This window comes from Vombatus ursinus, unplaced genomic scaffold (genome assembly GCF_900497805.2).
Source record: "Vombatus ursinus unplaced genomic scaffold, bare-nosed wombat genome assembly UNPS02014821.1, whole genome shotgun sequence".
NCBI lineage: Eukaryota > Metazoa > Chordata > Mammalia > Diprotodontia > Vombatidae > Vombatus > Vombatus ursinus.
In genome coordinates this window covers 6,564,747-6,585,945 of record NW_020954599.1, presented here as the reverse complement: position 1 = coordinate 6,585,945, position 21,199 = coordinate 6,564,747, and the positions used below count along the sequence as shown (strand labels likewise).

The window sequence follows — 21,199 nt, the reverse complement described above, 5'->3', positions numbered from 1 at the left end:
GAGAGAGAGAGAGAGAGAGAGAGAGAGAGAGAGAGAGAGAATACTGTGACATAGTAGACAGAAAGTTGACCTCTAAATCAGTAGGAACTGAATTAAAGCCTTGCCTCTGACACCTACTGTCTATGTTACCCTGAGTAAGTCACATTATTAATTTCTTGATACTCTAGGCAAATCTCTAAAATTATAAATTTCTTTTTTTTCTTCCTTCCTGTAAAGTTTGTCTTTAACCAGGATATTAATGACTTCATTTTTTTTCTTTTAAATGGTATTTTATTTTTCCCAACTACATGAAAAGGCAACTTTTAATATTCTTTTTCTAATAAAATTTTGATTTCCAAATTTTCTCCTTCCCTCCCATCCTTCTTCCTTAAGACAATAAACAGTTTAATATAGGTTTTACATGTGCAATCACGTAAAATATATTTCCACCTTAATTATGTGAAAGAAGAAACAGAACAAAAGAGAAAAAACACAAAAAAATAAATAAAATGAAAATTATATGCTTAAATCTGCATTCAGACTCCATCAATTCTTTCTCTGAATGTGAATAACATTTTTCATCATCAGTCTCTTGAAATTGTCTTGGATCATTGTATTGCTGAAAAGAGCTAAGTCAATCTTAGTTGATCATCACACAATGATGCTGTTACTATGTATAATGTCTTCCTGGTTCTTCTTACTTCACTTTGCATCAGTTCATGTAAGACTTTCCTGGTTTTTCTGAAATCCACCTGCTCATCATTTCTTATAGCACAGTAGTTGTATTACATTCATATGCCACAACTTGTTCAGCCATTCCTCATTTCATACACATCCCCTCAATTTCCAATTCTTTGCCACCACAAAAAGAGCTTCTATAAATATTATTGGACGTGTAGGTCATTTTCCCTTTTTTATAATCTCTTTGGGGTACAGACCTAGCAGTGGTATTGCTGTTTCAAATGGTAGGTGCAATTTGATTGCCCTTTAGATATAGTTCCAAATTGTTCTCCAGAATTGTTGGATCAGTTCACAACTCCACCATCAGTGCATTGGTGTCCCAATTTTCCCAAATGCTCTCCAACATTTATTATTTTCCTTTTCTGTCATATTAGCCAACCTGATAGGTGTGAGGTGGTACCTCAGAGTTGTTTTAATTTGAATTTCCTTAACAAATAGTGATTTAGAAGATAAAATTATAAGTTTCAAAGAAGGTACCAACCTGTAATCCTAGAAAGAGAGATGATTCACACAGTATTTCCCTATCCCAAAGATATTACAAATCCAGTTCCTATTCTTATGTACATAGATAGATAATGATATACTATATTAACATAATATGTAGATACAGGGAAATGTCTCACCATGTACACATGTGAACATACAAATACATTTCTATGTGTGTGTAATTATATTAGACAGGCATTGTCATGGACAGTGAATGGGATCCAGAACTGAACAGGAGGAAAACAAGGGATTAGATAATAACAATTATTTATTCCTTTTAGAAATCAAGTAGTACTTACAAGGACCCCAAAGTTTCTCTATGAAATAAGGGCACATATTTTTTAAAAAAATTAATAATCTTCCAGTGCAACTATATTATTCCAGGGCAGGAATCATAGTTCCCAAAACATTACATATGAGAATTGAGGTTTATAAGTAGGCTGTAACATATTACCAAAGTAGAGTCATTTGCCTAGAAATAGCAGTATAAAGGTTGTCAGGTACAACTGGGAAAGCAGGTGGAGAAGTCAAATGGTGAGAGTGAATGCTGATTGAACAGTCTAGGTGGTCTGTGGGTTTTCACACAATGTTAAATGACTATCAAAAGAAATGTTTGCAGGCAGAGATATGGAATGGGTTGTGGTCTCTAACAGATCAACTGTCTATGGTAGCCATGGTATTGGTAACTATGATTACTAGCAGGTGAACTAGTAGAAATGAAGTGAATCCAGAAGTCTTCAAAATAATTATCTGGATAGACACATCATGCCATATTGAGTGTTAATATTTTTGTAAGCCTTTAAGAATGAACCTGGCTCTGTCAGTCTAGAGCTGCAGTTACAAATGAAGTTTCGTTCAGAAATAGTATGGCGCTTGGTTTCAGGAGACCTCAGATTCATGTTATTTACTAGCTATTGACTAACAATTTTGCCTCTTGGCCCCTCAGTTGCCTCATATGTAAATTGCAACCATTGGATAAGATAATGTCAAAGTCTTTTTGTGCTCTCTCTCTCTCTCTTTCTCTCTCTCTCTCTCTCCTCTCTCTTCTCTCTTCTCTTCCTCTCTTCCTCTCTCCTTTCTCCTCTCTTCTCTCTCCTCTCCTTTCTTTTCTCTCGTCTCCCTCCCTCTCTCCCTCCATCTCTTAAATCTCACAAATGTAATTGTGCTAGAAGCGTGCAAGTGTATTTATGTTTTCAATTAACCAACCCTATGGGAAGTCAAACCATTCATACTGTGATACCATTACCCAAGTATTACTGTATACTTAAAATGAATTGTTAGCTGTTATGTTTGAATCAATGACAGTATCAGATTCCTGAGGAATATCCTATAGAAACTGAAAAGATATTTTGGGTGTTTATGGTGACTGTAGTGATATTGATTCATCAGACAATATTCATCTGCTTATAATAGTATCTCTAAGAACACAAGGAATAATAGATATAGTTTTAAATAACATATTTTGTAGAAAGTAATATTTTGAATACTCAAATGTTTAACATTATCATTCTCAAAATAATAAGTAGTATTTATTTATATAGCACTTCATGATTTATAAAGTACTTAAACATAATCTCATTTTTGTTGTCGTTGAGACCCTATCCACTGAGCCACCCAGATGCTGTTATTATTCTCATTGTACAGATGATGAAGGAGCAGCTAGGTGACACACTGGATAAAGTGCCGGGCTTGGAGTCAGGAAGACTCATCTTCCTAAGTTCAAATCTGGCCTCAGATACTTATTAGCTGTATGATACTGAACAAGTCACTTAACACCATTTGTCTCAGTTTCCTCATCTGTGAAATGAACTGGAGAAGGAAATGACAAAGCACTCCATTATTTTTGCTGAGAAAACCCCAAATTGGATCATGAAGAGTTGGACATGACTGAAAATGAATGAATAACAACAACAAATACAACAGATGACGAAACTGAAGCATAGAAAGATTAAGTCCAGGATCACAAAGCTAGTAAATGTCTAAGACTGCATTGGAACTCAAATGTTCCTGACTTCAGGTACAATACACTATCTCCTGCACCAACCTAGCTGCTTGAGAGATCTATGATCCCATCAATGTGGATGTTTTCTCTAGTGGGGTAGATTTTAAGGAATCCATGATGGCAATCTTGTGTAATTCTCTTCCATATTCTCCCATAAATTATCTCCAGGGAGTTCACCCAATGAGTTGGAAGCCTATAAATATTCACGACATATAGGTATAAGGTTCTGGGATAGTCAAAATTAATCTATGATAGTAGAGTCAGTATAGTCAGCATATGGTTTAAGAAAAGTTGTGGAGGATGTGATACTATTGGAAAACAAGAAATAATAGAAAATAATTTCTAAGACAAATTAGGAGACTATTTTTTTCTCTATCCAAACTCATTGACTTAAAGACACAATATTCTATCAGTTAAGATACATACTTAAATTGAAATTCTATTCTAAAGGACAGGAGCCTTCAGAGACAGTATGATCTGGCCCCAAGGCTCTGGTGCTTTTTTACTTACTAAGCATCCTGGCTTCATTGGGAGCCAAAGTGAGGGATTTTTAGAATCTTTGTCTCTCTTTTCTTTGGATACTTCTGCCTTGAAACTTACCTCTATGAAAAAATATTCCTTAGGTGGAATTTTAAAGGCCAGCTATTAAGACAAGGGACAGATCACTATCATTTGTTGTAAAATAATTTGTCTTTTCAAATGATCCAATAAAATATATATGCATTGGGGGCAGCTAGGTGGCGCAGTGGATAGAGCACTGGCCCTGGAGTCAGGAGGACCTGAGTTCACATCCTGCCTCAGACACACAACACTCACTAGTTGTGTGACCCTGGGCAAGTCACTTAACCCCATTGCCTAGCCAATATATATATATATACATACATATATATATATGTGCATGTGTGCATGTGTGTGTGTTTATATGTATATATGTATACAGAAGTACACATAGACATAAATATTGTATAATAATATAAAATAACATATTTCAGATTTTAGTAATACCTGAACTTGTAGATTTTTCCATGTACATATGGAAAATATAATAGAATTTTAAATTTCACATCGTTTTTAGGTTGACAAGAAATCCCTCAAAGGATCCATTACTTCTCAAGGAACCCCAACTTCTACATAGTGCTCTTAGATCTGACCTCTTGGAATAAGCAGAGTAGGTCTCTTCATCCATATGACTACCTTTCAGATACTTGAAAACACCTTCAATATCACCCTAAATCCTTTATCTAATCAAGCCTCAATTAATTTACCTAATTTTCATAAGACATGGTCTTTAATCCTATCACTATTTTGTTTACTTTTCTCTGGCTATGATTCAGATTGTCAGTAACAACCCTTCCAATATGGTCTGTCAAAGGATTCCTTTATTTTGGTAGGTAATTGACCTAGGAAATTCATCCTCATACCACATTAGATTTTTGCACCTATCATAAACAGAAAAAAAGAGGAACAGTCTTGACTTTGGGAACGTTGTTGACAGACTTTAATGACTCCAACCTTTTGCCTGTTTTTTTTTTTTTAACCTAGTCTCCTAATTGTAGTTCCTGACTTCAAATCATACAATATCATAGAACATAAAAATTTTCAGATAACTAAGTTTGATGATCACCCAAAAGGCAATGAAGAAGCATGAAATGAGTAGACTGCAACATGTAATCAGTGAAGATTCATACGGGAAAAGTAGTATGAAAGATGTGATTAAAAAAAATATTTGAAAGGCTGTCATGTAAAGCTATTTACACATGGCTCATTCATCTTTGTGCTCCCCTTTGCCTAGTATATAATGTATTAGTATATCTTTGAACTGAATTGGATATATGAATGATAACTTCAATAATTCTTCCTTGGTCTAAATAGGTTAAATCACCAAAGATAATGATTATCTTTTAAATCAGAGTTCATCATTTTCAGACTACATTCAGAAAGATGTGGTGGTAGACATGCTTAATTTAATGGTCATATTACTGCTTCTTTTCTCTATGTTTTCATAGAAACATCTTTAGTTTCCTTCTCCATCATGCTCATCCTCTATCTTTTTCACTTTATCCTTGAACTCCTAAACTCAGCATTTGATTTATATTACGTATTCATCATTTTCTATCATCTACTCCTATATCCCAAACTCCATTTGTGTATTATGAGAAATCATCCATATGGATCCTCTGGTAGACACAATCATCAAATCCTTCATGCAGAAATAATTAATCTCTCTAAATTCTATGCTCTATCCTGCCATGTTGGAGAGTTTTACATGCATCTCTGCCACTGAACTACGACTGAAATAAATAGTATCTGCTGGTGTTATGTTCAGTTTTATTATTGTAGTTTGGAGGGAGGCGTGATTAGGAAAGCCATGATCAAACCCTGAGAATAAGTCATTCAGAGTATGAGCCACTCAAAATCCAATACCCTTGTTTCAGTTACCTGTCCATTATACTCTCTAATGACATTATGTCAACTCTACTGGGGAGAAATGAAATTGATCAAGATTTTCCTGATCAATAACCCCTGTCCCCAATACATTGGAAAATACATCTACAACATATAGAGGCAAACACTGGTAAATCTGTGAGTTCTTTCATTTGGGACATGTCTAAACTATTATCCAAAAGCCTTTTACTGTTTAGTCTATCCTTTTTGGCTCTGCTGCCACTTTTACTTAATTTTTCCTTCATTCATAATCCTTTCCAGGATATTTTTCTTATTCATTTCATCTTTATTAACATTTCCTATGCTCATACTGCCTATTTTAATGCTAATGTATTTGACCAGACAGCTTTAAGCAAAGGAAACACAGCCTTAGAAGCTTGTCTCCTCTTTAAAGATTATTGAAATTAATCACTGGCAATCTTTTACTTTGTCTTTTAAAGCATACTGGTAGGCATGAAGTAACACTTAGCACAAAGACTTCTACCTGAACTAGAACAGCAATAAATGTTTGTGTGAAGTGCCAATGATTTGCATTAGAAAAACCAAATAATAGGATTACAAATATACATTGACTAGTTAATTTTGTTTATCAAGTAAGGACTTTTGATTTAACCTATTACAGCACTTAAGGCAGAATATGTCACTTAAGTTCTTGTGGAGATCATTAAACTATTGTAAATATAACATTTTCTGCCAGAAAAGGGTCAGAGTAAATATTATTCTCTTATTCTTTTCTCTGATCCTAATGAAAGATCTTCTAATCTCTAAAGTTGACCTGCCACCCATCCTTATGAAGTCAGTTTAGCTTGGTGGATAGAGCGCTGAATTTGGAGTCAAATAAATTGCCTTAGATACCTTCTAGTTCTATGACCATAGGCAAGTAACTTAACCTCTTTGTGCCTCAGTTTCCTCATTTTTGAAAGAGAAATAGTAATAGCACCTACCTCACAGGGTTGTGGTGTAGATCAAATGAGATAACATGTAAAGTGCTTTGCAATCCTTAAGGGACTACATAAATCCTATTACTCGTGTTGTTTTAAATTATTTTCTCCTCCTTCCATGAAGATGAGATTTGTTTTGAGGTTTGCAGAAAAACAAACAAACAAACAAACTTACTCCTTCAAAAATGGCACAATTTTCACTATTCTTGGGATGGGGGGCAGTTACTCAGTGGATCTTATTGTCCCGTTTAGCACCTAAGAAATGTTCGTTAAATTCTTTTTTTATATTATTCCGGGCCTACTTATATGACAAGTACATACATACATACACACAAATACATATAACACAACAATATATTTTTTATATTTCTTTTTTATTTTAATATATTTTATTTTCCCCAATTATGTGTTGACAGTTTTAAACATAGTTTAAAAAGTTTTGAGTTCCAAATTCTATCCCTCCCTCCTTCCTTCCCCTCCTTCTCAAAGACAGTAAGCAATCAGATATTGTTTATACACATGAAATTATATTTTTATTACTTCAGGACATTTTTGTGTGATGGTATCCAATTATTCATTTGTCCTTATTTGTTTGGTTTTGTGAAGACATGCAGTTTGTCAGTGTGGGGAAATTTTCCCTGGATACTTCTCTAAGTATCATCAAGTCGTCAGTTACTCAGATTCATCTGGAAGAAATATTGAGCCACTGACTTTAAGTAATTTGGCTATTGTTGAACATTTAGTAGTCTGAGGCAGGTTATTAATTCACAACTCCTTGACTGCAACTCTCTATCTAGAAACTATTAAAGAATGAAATTCATGTGTATTTAATTTCACATAAAATATAGACTGTAGAATTGTTTCTCCCCTCTTTCAATATATGGGCAAGCAATCTAGCCAAGAACTGTCAGAATAGTATTGAATTAATCTGGGATAACACAACCTTTTTAAAGTATTCTTTTTTATTAACTGCTTTGATTTAACAATCTATAGCTTAACTCTACTTAGCTTTTCTACCCTTTACTATCCATTGATGATGTTTTTTTTTTTATTTTTCTACTGCTGTCCCCCTTTTTTAATCATATTTACTCATTTAAAAATATTGTTTCTTTCTTTTACCAGATTTCAAACTACTTGTCTCAATCTGTCTCTACTTTGGACTTTTTAATGTTCTTGTTCTGGTTCCATGTGCTTTTCTTATTTTCATCTCCCCCCACCCCACCATCTTCTTGTCCAAATCACTATCTCTTTATCTTCTAGCTCTTGTGTCTGAGGTCATTCAAATACAAAATAAAGTTTGCCAAATGATACGGTGGCACATACCTCTTATCAAAGTAATAAAAGCATTTGATACCTTTTTCAGTGCTCCCGTGAAAGGTAGTAAGAAATTACTTTAAAAATGCTTCAGAAGAAGTAGGAATATTTGTAATAGTTCTCATTATATTTTTGATATTTAAGTTTGTATCAACATTTTTTATTATATTGAATTAAAATTGTCCTTATCTGTGCATTAAAGTCATGTTGGACTAGCTTTAGAAACCTGGCTTATTTTAGAATAATTGTGTGCCTATTCTGTCAATTTTAACATATTCTAAAAATATGGCACACCTTTTTTAAAAGAGTAAGATGTTGTGAAAAGTTATGCTTTTAAAGAATTAGCTACACACTTTCTAGATAAAAAGTTTCCAAATTATATTCAGTTTACCTAATTTTGACTAAGGAGATATAATTCATATAAATTAAATGCAAATGAAATATGTTGCAAAAACTACTTAGGTATCATGAAACATTAATTTCTCAAACTAATTCCTATACCTCCCCCAAATCTTTTTTTTTTTTTTTGCCACACGTCTGATTTTACTGTCATAGCAAACTTATAGAGGAAAGTTCCTTCACCATTACATAGTAACAACTGTTCTACAACATATTTTATGATTGCATATTAGGTTATACTATATGGCATTGTATTTTATCATGTTTTTCACACATAACAATATCAATTTTATATTGTTATGTTGCATTTTATAATTGAATATTTAATTATATAAGTTAAATATACAATTCTATTCTATAACTGCAGATATTATCTAGAGGTAGAAAGAATATCAGAGGCAATCTAGTCAAATGCCCTTTATTTTGCATTTAAAAAAAGTGAGACCTAGGAAGATGAAGTGACTTGCCCAAAGTGAAACAGTTAAGTCAGAGTTAAAACCTGAACAGAATTCTTGCTTATTTCCTGCCAGCCTAGCCCTTTCTCCACTGTATCATGTTGTCTCTCAGTACCATTACATTTAGATAAATTGGATACGTATTTCAGTTTCTGGGTTTCAAAATTAATAATGTTGCCTCTATTTCATCAAGCTTATTTTTGAAAGTGAGGTATACTCTTACTAATTCTTAACTTTTATTTCGGTCCTAAAATTCCAAGCCCATTTCTCAGTACAGATTTATTAGAAAGAAATTATTGCTGTGCAAACATCATCATCATTTTATTTTCTTAAAGGATATTTTGTAGTTGTAGTGATATATTTCCCATTTGTTTTTTGGTAGGTAAACTTCCAAGTATTTTATAACATTATGTAGTTATCTTAAATGGAACTTTTCATTTATCTCTTCCCATTGGGCTTTCTTTTTACTAAACAGAAATGAGGATGACTTGAGGATTTAATCTATGTTGGACAAAATATACTGAATGCCTATTATCGTTACCTGTGGAGTAAGGTGGGATGAGGGAAGGAAAAGAGGATAGGAGGATTGTTTTTTTCCTCATTTTTACATACGGAATTAAAAAAAATTAGAAATACTTATATGTATTTCAAATGGCATGGTGATTCAAAAGAAGGCACACATATGAAGAAAATAAGTATCAATCCATAACTTTTTATTTATTCTAACATATCAGGTTATGTTTTTAATATAAGAGCATTCCAACAGATAACTACGTGAGTTTTCATTTCCTTCAGATTATTTTCATTACAGAACTAAATATACATATGAATATATGTGTATATGTGTGTGTGTATGAAGGTGCCAAAAAACACGTTTCTTTTTTCTTTTGAGCTTTAATTAGCATCTGATGGGCTTTTGATGTTCCTAGATATCCGTGGAATACAAGAGTTTTTGGACAAAGGGTCTCAGCAGGGGATGGATGTGGCACTGCAGAAAGTAGAAAATAACATCAACAGAATGATCACCACTCTCTTTGATACAATGAGAATAGAAGAACTAAACCGCTATAGAGACACCCTTCGACGAGCCATTCTGGTGATGAATCCTTCTACGGCCAAATCCTTCATTACAGAGGTAAGTAGAAATTACATTGGCAGTGTGAATGTAGTATAAATAAGTGTATGTTTGGGCTCAGAGAATAATCCAATTTTGGAGAAATGCCAAGAAATTAACTCTGCAACTCTCATTAACACTAATGGGAAATAGCATGGGAGATTCTTTGCTCATCACATTTACCCCAACTCTTCAGTTAATTGCTTTGAATATTTGTATTTATGAGTGTTCGGGCACAAGGCCAAGGGGAATTTAAAAAGTTTTATGATGATGTAAAAGTTACATAACTGAATGAATGATTTTTAGTTTACAAATAGATTTGAGAGTTCAGTGTACTCTCACTAATTCTTAATTTTTTCTTTGGCAAGTTCTAAAATTCACAGTCCTCTTATTAGCAAAGATTTACCTAAAGGAAACTTTATTACTTAAACATACGAAACATACAGCAGACACACTTCTGCATTGTGAACTATATAACACCGTTAGTAATTAAAACTGTAAAACTTTCTAAAGCAGTGAACACTGTTTGTTTTATATTGCCATATCCTCATATTTTTATTATATTTCTTCATTTATTACCTAGCTCTAAGGATTTATTAAAACACAATTAAAACTACTCTGATGACCAGTGAAAAGTAGACATGTTCTTCATGTTCTATGATTTTTTTTTCACTCTAATATTGTGGTACACTCTTAGTTGCTTCCAGGTTCAATGTCACTGTTTCTATGGTAATTAATGTTCATCTGATGGCCAAAGGGCACATCTAATGCATTATTCTATTGCTAGACCATATCAAAGCCATAGATCCAATGGCAAAATAATGTAAGACATGAACTAATATAGAAGTAAAGAAATCTTAAAGCATGTTCTGCACCCACACACATCAATGTGTCAAGGATCTTTGATTCCATTAGTGGAAGACCCCCACCCTAACTCAGAACACAACTGAATATAATTTAATAGATAAATCATAGATATTGGCCTAAAGTTCAAGTGTTACAATACTTTCTCAGAGTATCAGAGAAAGGATTTGAGAGCCCAGTTCTTCCTGACTCCAAGTGCAGCATTCTCTGCAATAAACCACATTTGGTCTTTACCCATATACAAGAGGGTACAATGTACAAAAAAAATCATAGAACATGAAGAATATGTCTACTTTTCACTGGTCATCAGAGTGGTTTTAATTGTGTTTTAATAAATCCTTAGAGCTAGGTAATAAATGTAATCTAATTCCCTTTTAATCTCTTTGATTCTCCAATAAGTAGAATATGAATAACATTGGTTACTTTTTGCACTGGTCGTCAGGGAAGTTTTGATTGCGTGATTCACTTATGGTCAACAAGACACCTCCCTAATTCACAGGTTTGAGACCCCTTGGTTACCCTCAAACTGGTTTAACCCTTCTTGTCAGTTAGGGGAATGAATGCTCCTTTTACCAAATAAATTGGAGTTATTTTGGTTTTCTCAAAGAAATAATTGAAAAGGAGTGTTAATCAAATACTCTTATTCATATTACTTCCTGCATTTACTTGAAATTGCCCTCTGAATTTGAGAGACCCAGAGAAGGAAGAAATAGCTTATACCTCCCTCCCCCCCCAAAAAAAACTACTATATGATAATAAAGTTAATTAAAAAAATATTTGCTGTAGCCAGTAAAGGTGCTTCGCAAGCTGTAGATAAGAAATGGCACTCCTCTGGTCTATGTCTTGAGGTGGGTCTCCCCTCACTGTCTGAATAGCAAAAAGTCCTTTGGTCTTATACAGTTGACAAGGAAGGAAGAAACATGTAGCAACTCTTACAAATGGCTAGTGGGAGTGGGGCCCAGTTCAACAGAAGACAGATTGTATTGCAGAGCCAAAGGTGGTTCTCCTCCAGTTATCTAGTAAACATAAAATCTTACAGTCCTAGGTTAGATAGCTACCACTTTGTCTTCTTTCTTATGAAATTTAGCCAATATCTTATGTTCCCTTCCCAGGAGTCCACAGCATGACATCAATTTCTGCATCACTATCACCATACTTGATAGGTAGAACAAGAATAATAGTTCTTAATGGAGGTTAAGTCCTACTAATTTGTAAAAAAAAAAATTTTATTTTCTAATAAATGAAAAGCCATGTTGAATATTTAACCCAGTACTGAAGTATGAAATGTGCAGTGAAAGAATAACAATGCCACTTCAAAATATGCTATTATTTGGTCACACAGATTTACTTTATCACAATTTGTTGTTGTTCAATTGGTCATTCACGTCCAACTCTTTGTGACCCTGTGGACCATACTGTTCATGGAGTTTTCTTGACAAAGATACTGGAGTAGTTTGCCATTTCCTTACCCAATGGATTAAAAAATAGATGTTAGGTGACTTGCCCAGGGTCACATAACTAATATATGTCTGAGGCCAGATTTCAGCTCAAGTCTTCCTGACTCCAGGCCCAGTACTCTCCAAATTCCTTCCTCACAATGTACCATGCCCCTTCAACAATAAACAACAAAAAAAAATTGAGGTCCACTTTGAAACATAGTGGTAATAGTGGTCACTTGAACTATTTGCCTGCAAAATAGTTTGCTTTTGAAAACTTACTGTTAAATTATATTTGAGAAAAAAATAAAAGAAAACATTAAATATATCTCCTTGATGTGAGAGCTACTAACAGTTGTGTGGCTTTGAATCTGTTGATGTAAGGAACTTATATTATGAAATGTCATTGCCAAAATCCACTCCCTCCTATAATTTTTCAAAGGATCCCTGCAAGTTCCAGGCAGGTTGTCTCAGGCTGAGCTTGTACTTCAAAATAGCTTTATTCAGTCCGTCAACATTCCAGGTGAGTCCTCACAAACAAAATGTCCTACCCTCAGCCTTGGCTATTCCCAGGTTAAGTATGGCTGCTTGGGGTAATAATTACTCAATGGACAGCCTGAGGCCCCATCTGATATATTACTCTATTGCTAGACCATTACCAAGAAACATAAATCCGATAGCAGGATCATTTCATTAAGACATAAAACAACATAAATAACAAAGGAGGAAAGCAACTAGTCAAATATTTGCTGCACCCAAACATAATACCAGACAACTGCCGATACCTCCATGGAGGTTAAAAATCTTATACACCTTAATTTCTTCTGATTCTTCACCATAGTAAAAGGACATAATCACTTTGGAACTCATAGTCTTGGGGGTGGATAATAACAGCGCGGTACCGTAAACCCCTTGGAGTCTCTTTCCGGGGATATTGCTATTGATGCTCAGTCCTTTCAGTCACATCTGACTCTTTGTGACCCCATTTGGGGTTTTCTTGGTGAACATACTGGAGTGGTTTGCCATTTCCTTCTCCAACTTATTTTTCAGATGAGGAACTGAGGGAAACAGGGTTAAGTACTTGCCCAGGGTCACATAGCTAGTAAGTGTCTGAAGCCAGATTTGAACTCAGGAAGATGAGCCTTCCTGACTCCAGGTCCTGAGGCTCTATCTACCGTGCCATGTAGTTGATACACCATGCTATATATAAGCTCTCAGGTTGGAAAATAGATACTTGGTATAGAGACAGGACCTATGATTTTATTAATATAGTTAACTCCTACATGAGGAAATTCTCTCTGCCAGGAGAGATTCTATACTCTTCTTAGAGAGTCGCTTACAGCATTAAAACGAGAGGTGACTTACCCAGGGTCACATAGCCATTATGTGTCAGAGGAGCACTTGAACAGTGGTCTTCCTGGCTCTCTATGCATTACACAAGTGGTCTCAAACTCAAATACTAAAGGAGACAACTAAATTGTATGTAAGGATCCCTGTGTGCCACATACTAACTTAGTTTTAAAATTTATCTTTTTCAAAACTTTATTGCATTTTTATGTATTTTGTTGAATATTTTCCAATTACATTTTAATCTAGTTTGAGTCATAATTGGGAGTGTGACCCATGGAGTCACATATGATCCATGCATTTGACATCTATGTATAATACCATTTTTACTATCTTTAGGAGAATCTCTACTGTAGCAAATGAAGTCCTGAATACATGCCTTCTATAAGATCCCTGCAAATGTCATTGGGTGTTTGAAACAACTGTGATATTTCAAAAATCTGTTATATACAGTGTCTGTAAATACCAGAGGTGATACCTGTCCTTCCCCTCTATCTTATTCCTATCCTAACCTTAATACTCTTTGGACACTCTACAAAATAGTAGAATGACATAGTCCTTGAAAATGCAGGGATAACATTTATTCTTAAATGAATTTGGGTCATTAAATAAAAAATGACAGTAGATGGGGTTTTGTCATGAGCTGCATAAGAATTTGAAAGTGCCAAAAGTAACCTCTGAACCTGTGACTAATACCAGATGGCAGATACCCAATAAGCCATTAGATTTTCATTAGAGATATAAGATATGTTAAATTATCATATACCTTATATGTAGCACATACATTGTACATAACATGTACATATTCTACATTAGTACATGAGATGTTAAGAAAATAGTTCATTTTTTTTAAAATAGCAGTTGAATGGATTTAATAAACTAAATGCTAACTATAGCACAGAACCACAATTTAAAAAAATAAGTGTATCAACTAGCTATAAATTGTGTTATTGTACTATAGTGGCCAGAGAGCTTGCCTAAGAGTCAGAAAGACCAAACCTCAAGTCTTGCCTGAGATGCACATACTGGTTGAGTGTTCTTGGCTAGTTGGGTGATCTTTGCAAGTCACTTAACCTCACAGTGATTGCCACAAGTACCTCAATAAAACGGTAATCTGCCAAAAAAAAAAAAAAAAAGAAGATGACTTGTTCTGCCCAGGTAGAAAGTGTTTTCTGGATGAAACATACAAACCTAGTAGAATGATGTTTATTATTTGTATGTAACTTCATGATCGTGTTGCGAGAGTGAGAGACGGAGAGACAGAGAGAGAGACAGAGAGACAGAAAGACAGAGAGACAGAGAGAAAGAGCGAGAGCGAGCTTCCCTTGGAGCTAAGGAAAACTGGATTTGTATCCTACCCCTGATACAGGCTGGTTGCATGATCCTGGGTCAAGGAAACTCTAAGACCACAAGTTTAAAAGAAGGTGCTTATCTATATTGGCAGTTATCTCACTAGGATTTCTCTATATCAATGAAGTAAGATTAAATAGCCATTCTTCATCCTATGTAAATATTACTTTCATAAATTTAACAACTTTTCATAAAACATTTCAGGTGTAGAAGGTGGTCTGTAAGGTGTTAAAATTACTATGCTAGGTGTGTTTTCTACTGAAAGTCAAGCAGAAAAGCACATCTAATTATCAAGAAACAATAATGTTTAACAAGTATAGAGCAAAAGGTTTAATAAAAGAGAGTTCTCTAAGCTTTGCTCTTTAATGGTTAGAAAAGTTAACCGTGTGATTTTTAGATTATATTTTTCTGACTTTAGACATAGGACTTATTATACACCCTTGAAAGTCTTTGAAAAGTAATAAATGTTTTTGCTTTTGTGCTTTACCAATATTTCAAGGGCTTCAAGGCTCTTAGGGAAAGATTAGAGCTATGTACAGCCACATAAATCAACCTATTGTGATACCAGCAGAAAAAATGACAATGATGTGGCTTGAAATGACTAGGGTAAGGAGAGATAGCTTTGGGTTAAGTGTGATGTTGGCTTTTAATCTGAAAACCTTGTACCTCTTAGGCACAAAAAAAATGGGCCCTTTGTCACTAAGTACTGCTTTTCTGAAAAAGTCCATTAAATCTTGTTTTCAGTTGTGCATTAAAAAAACATTAAGGCCTTTTTCTCAATAAAAATATATCAATTCGTTAAAAGAGGGAAAGTTTTTACTTATTTTTTGATGACCTATATCCTCTATAATCCCCCTTTATAAAGAGTTCAGGCAGCTAGGTGTCAGGTCTTTTTGGCTACTAGAGACCACAGTTCTAGTCATAGTGACTGAGAATAGGCTTGGGTTGCATTTTTCAGGATCAAAAGCCTATCTTAGAGGGGGAACTACCTTTATTAAATAAGATTGCATTTTCTCTACTTCCTAGTTTATTTGTTTGTCACATGGTTCTTGAACAAGAAGTCTTGTTCTGTTTGGTTGTTTTCCTCTATTTTGGTCATCTTAATATTATGGTGTTTTAGATAGCAGTACATAAAATTCTATGTGCATTATGCCCTGACTCTTCAATGAAAGGAGATTAGTGTGCTCAGTTCTTTACTAGGACCAAACAGTTATGATTATGCAACTTAAATTTTGTTTTCTTCTTTATATTCCGAGGTGCATTGTGATGTTCACTATGTATGATGTTTTCCTCTTTCTGATTATTTTATTCTGAATTTGTTTATTTTTCATTATTTCTCTGAAATCATTATATTCCTCATTTCTCATGATGACATAATCCATTATATTAATGTGACATTTCACTTAGCCATTAGTCAAGCAATAGACCCTTATCTCATTCAAGTTGTTTGCTGTCACAAAAATTCTGTTTTAAATATATATATATATATATATATATATATATATATATATATATATATATATGTATCACTTGCCTTTCTCTCTTTAGAGTATATTTCTAGCATTGGGATTTGTGAATTAAAGAACATTTTAGTCACTTGCTTTTAATGTAATTCCAAGTTGTTTTGCAGAATGGTTAGTCAAATTTACAACTCCACCAAGAGTGTATGAATTTTTTTTATATTGCTATAATCTTTCCAACACTTACAATTGCTATACTTGAAAATTGGAGGGATGTGAGGTGAAATCATAGAATTATTGTGTTTTGCATTTTTAATTACTAGTTATTTGGAGCATAGAGTTGTAAATAAATTATAATTCATTGCAGAATTGTTTCTTCATTTTTTCTGAAATTGGTCTTGATCCTATATATTTATGTCAATTCACATATATACTAGTTATTAAACTCTTGTCCAAGATTTGGTGTGATTAAAACAAAAACAAACAAACAAAATAATCATTGGCTTCCTTCCTTATTTTGGCTGCATTGATTTTGTTTCTGCAAAAGACTTTCAATTTCATGTAATTAAAATTGTGTTTTTAACTTTTGTGATCTCTCTTATCTGTTGGCAATAGCTTTGAAAGATACCTGATCCTGTTCTCTTTTTTTTTTTAATGATATGACCTTTTATATCTAGTTGCATATCCATTTGAAGTTGTTCTATGGTGAAAGATTTTGGTTTAAACCCATTTGATGCCATATCATTTTGTTCTCTCTATCCCCTGTATTTCTTATCAAAGAAAGAGCTTCCCATCAAGTAACTTGTCATCCAAAGTTTTTTGAAAACCAAGTCATGATTTTGGTTGCTTCTAATTCTTCCTTATCTGGTCTGTTCCATTTAACTTCTGTCCTCTTTCTTAATCAATCAAAGGTTGTTATTTTAAAATATAATTGAGATCTAGACTTAATACCTTTTTATTTCCTCTGTATTATTATTTCTCATCATATTTTCATTTTTTGTTATTTTTGTCAGCCTCTATAAAGTACTCCTACATAGTCCTTATGATGTAGTACTAGCATCTAACATCTAGTAGTATCATCATTTGATAATATTGGCACAGCCCAACTCCAAATAATGAATTTGATCCCAATTATATAATTTAGTATTAATTCCTATAAACTGATTTATAGTTGTATTTACATTGATGTTGGTAAGCTAACTCAAATATTTCATGAATTTTGTAGTAATGTTGAAAGGTATTTCCTTTTTTTTTCTGTATTTTTTTTACTCTTATTCAGAAGTATGAGTTACTTGTATATTTCTTTTGTATCCTGATGTTTTGTTAAAGCTGTTAATTGTCTCATTTAGTTTCTTTTCTGATACTTTGGGATTCTTTATATAAATTATCATAGTAAGTAAATTAAGTATAATTTTCTTTCCCCTTTGCTAAAGCATAAAACTTTATATTTTCTTTTTTTCCTATTTCTAGAAACTAAAATTTTTATGTCAAATAATGTGGAGATGGGATATCCTTGATCGTCCGATATATTTATTAGAAAAGCTTCTAGTGTTTCCCTGTCACAAATAATGTAAACTTTTGGATTTAGAAATGTTTCTTGTTATCATATTACATGACAGCCCATTTATGGCCACATTCCTTAGGAATTTTCCCGTATATAATAGCATTTAAACGCTTTTTTCTGCATTTATTAATGTAATCAAAAAGTTAGGTTGTGCTTTTTATGTGATTAATAATGGTCATTATTTTCCTGATGTTGATACAGCTTTCATGCCCATTATAAATACAATTTGCTAATAATGAATATAAATACATGTGTGTGTATCTATATGTACATATATACATTTATATCTCTATCTATCTTTCTGAAAGTCTTACTTCTGGCACATTCTGTATTCTTATCTTTTTTTAGGACATTAATTAAATTTTTTTAATCAATATCAAATAGTGACATTGATAATATACTTTCCTTTCTTTGCATTATCCTTTACTGGTTTACATATGAGGATTAATTTACCTCATAAAAGAATAGTATAGTTCTTTCTCATTTTTTAAGAATAATTTGAGAAGTCTAAATATTAAGTGTTCTTTAAATGCTTGAGAAAATTCACAATTTGATGAGTTTAAACCAAAGAATCTCCCTTGTTTGGGGGTGTGTGTGTGTGTGTGTGTGTGTGTGTGTGTGTGTGTGTGTGTGTATGTGAGAGACTTGTTACATTTCATTTCTAAGTACGGTTTATTTGCAGGTTTTTTTATTTCCTAGTAACCTAGGCATTTTCTATTCTTAAATTTTCTATCTTGTAATCAGTACGGTATAATCTGATAATTATTTTCATTTCAACTTGTGATGATTTACATTGCTTTTTTTTATTTTGGTAATTTAATTTTCAACCCTCTTTTGTGGTCATATTGTCTGACAGCTTACCAATTCTACTAGTTAAACCAGGTTTGGGTTTTTTATATCTCTCTCTATGTATATATCATCTATTTTTCCTTTAATTTTAAAGAATTCCATCTTTGAGGCTTATTTTTTTGTTCATTTCCTTTTTAAAAGTTATATAATGAGTTCAATCATCTGTTCATGTAAGTTTTCAGATAATTTTTATTCTGAGGACTGCTTTGGCTGGTTCCCAGAAATTTTAATATATTGCCTTATCATTATCATTTCATTTAATATAAATACAAAATGTTTATGTAATTTTTCTTGACCCATTTTTTAAATTCAGGATATCATTAATGGATCTCCATTTTGATATGTATCTTTTGCTTTTATTCCCAGTTTTTACTAATATTTTTATTTTATTGTGATCTGTAAAGCTGCATTTATTATTTCTACCTTTTAACATTAATTGAAATATCTCTATGCCCTAACATTTGATCAGCTTTGACATTCTCATTTGAACCATCCCTTCAGTCTAACTTCATCTATAATTTGTTCAGCTTTATGCATTCATTTTTATTTCTCTTTCCATTAGATTTATCAAGCTCTGAGACAGGAATATTAAAATCTTTGAACATTACTATTTTTAAAAATTCAGTTAATCTTTATTAATATACCATCTGTGCATACACATTTGGTACAGATATTTCTCATTGTCTATATTTAATTTAATCATAACATAGTTTTCATGTTTATCACTTTGCTTTTTAAGTTAAAATATCTAAAAAGAAAAATTATCTTTTTCCCATACCCCTCCCTCATCAAAAAAGGAAAAATTAAACCTTTGTGATAAATATATCTTGTCAAGCAAAAAATAAAATAAAATTCTCACACTGACTGTTTAAAAGCAAAAGTCTGTCTTGCACACTCCATTACCTTTTTGTAAGGAGATGGGTATCACTTTAGCATTGTTGATTATTATGTTGATCAGAATTCTGAAGGCTTTTAATGTCATTTGTTTTCATGTTGTTGTTATTGTGTAAATTGTTCTTTTGCTTGCTTCATCCTGAATTAATCCATATAAATGTTCACTGGTTTCTCTGAAGCTGTCCCTTTTAGAATTTCTTATGGCACAATAGCATTTCTTCTATTCATGTGCCATATTTTGTTCAGCAGCTCTCCATTATTTTTCAGTACTTTGCCTTTAAAAATGTAAGGTCATTATTTAATGCCTTGTTCTATGTTTCTCCCTCACTCTTTATACCAGGTGGAGAATTGAGAGATACACCCTTTCTTTGGTGAAAGTGAACATCTAATGTGGAAATTCCCTCATTCAAAATCCAATTACCTCTTTTTATAAACATATACCTTCCCCTTACCCCAAGTAAATGTTCAGTACTTTCATGCTTTACTTTGTTTTTTGAAAAACTTTTTATTGTGATTTTAAAATTAGCAATAGCCAGAAATTTATCAATATTGAAAGAACAAAAAAGAAGATTGTATAAGAAACTGTGAATTTTTATTTACATAATTTGTTTAGGAAATATATGCTAGTATAATATAACATTACATCATAAGCATGTCATATATATCATTATTATTAGTAGGAAACGGGTGTCCTATAGGTATCTCAAACTCAACATGTCCAAAATAGAATTTCCATAATTATAACCATTTTAATAATATTGGATGACATCAGTTATCTTTTCTAACTCTTAATCTGGGGTCCTATGACAGCTTCAAATTCTGTCTACACTGTTTACTGCCTTTGTGATGATAGCTAAGCTATTTATCATCTATGAATCCCAATTTCTTCATCTAGAAAAAGAGTTGAGACTACAGTGATCTGTGAGGTTCTTGCCCACTTTCTCATATGTAGACATTCCTTCAAATGTTTAAATTCCCCTGAAATTTTTAGTTGTTTTTTGTACTTTACTTGCTTGATAATTTGTCTTTGTTCCAGCAATAGTGTACCTGAAGTCAGTGCTTAGCACAATGCCTGGCTCATAGGAAGCACTTCATAAATGCCTGTTCCTCTTTCTTTAATCTTTCAATTCAACATCTCCTTTTTAATCAATAACCAACAAATACGAACCTATTGATTTCATTATTTAATATGTTATTGATAATTATCCTTATTTACCTATTTTTTCCAGGAATTTCTCAACTGCGTCTTTCTGGTTGAATGTTCACCATTAATGTTGATAATTTTGCTCTGCTTTATGGAATATGTTATTTTGGAGTGGTAGCTTAAGGTCTTTTGCTTTCTCTTTAAAATGCTCAACTCTGCTGTTGCCCCACTTCAAGGAGTTACACATAGTGAGTAAGGATGGGAGAAGAATGTAGGCTTTGTTTTTTTCACTTCTTACCTATGATTTCTTGAGAAAGCAGATACCTCCTGGGTCTTTCAAACTGATGATCCTTAATATTTGAAGGTTTTCCTCCTGGCTATTTGAAAAAAAATATTGTTTCTTATTGAAATTTTA

General features: G+C 32.9%; 1 protein-coding gene across 1 annotated transcript in view; it reads left to right on the top strand.

Annotated features, from left to right (window-relative positions):
- The window catches only part of GRID2 (glutamate ionotropic receptor delta type subunit 2), a 1,698,202-nt gene that overhangs the window by 897,827 nt on the left and 779,176 nt on the right, over positions 1-21,199 (top strand). The window contains exon 4 of the mRNA XM_027837543.1: positions 9,692-9,897. Coding sequence (XP_027693344.1) covers positions 9,692-9,897 — 206 coding nt within the window. The remainder of the gene's footprint in view (positions 1-9,691; positions 9,898-21,199) is intronic.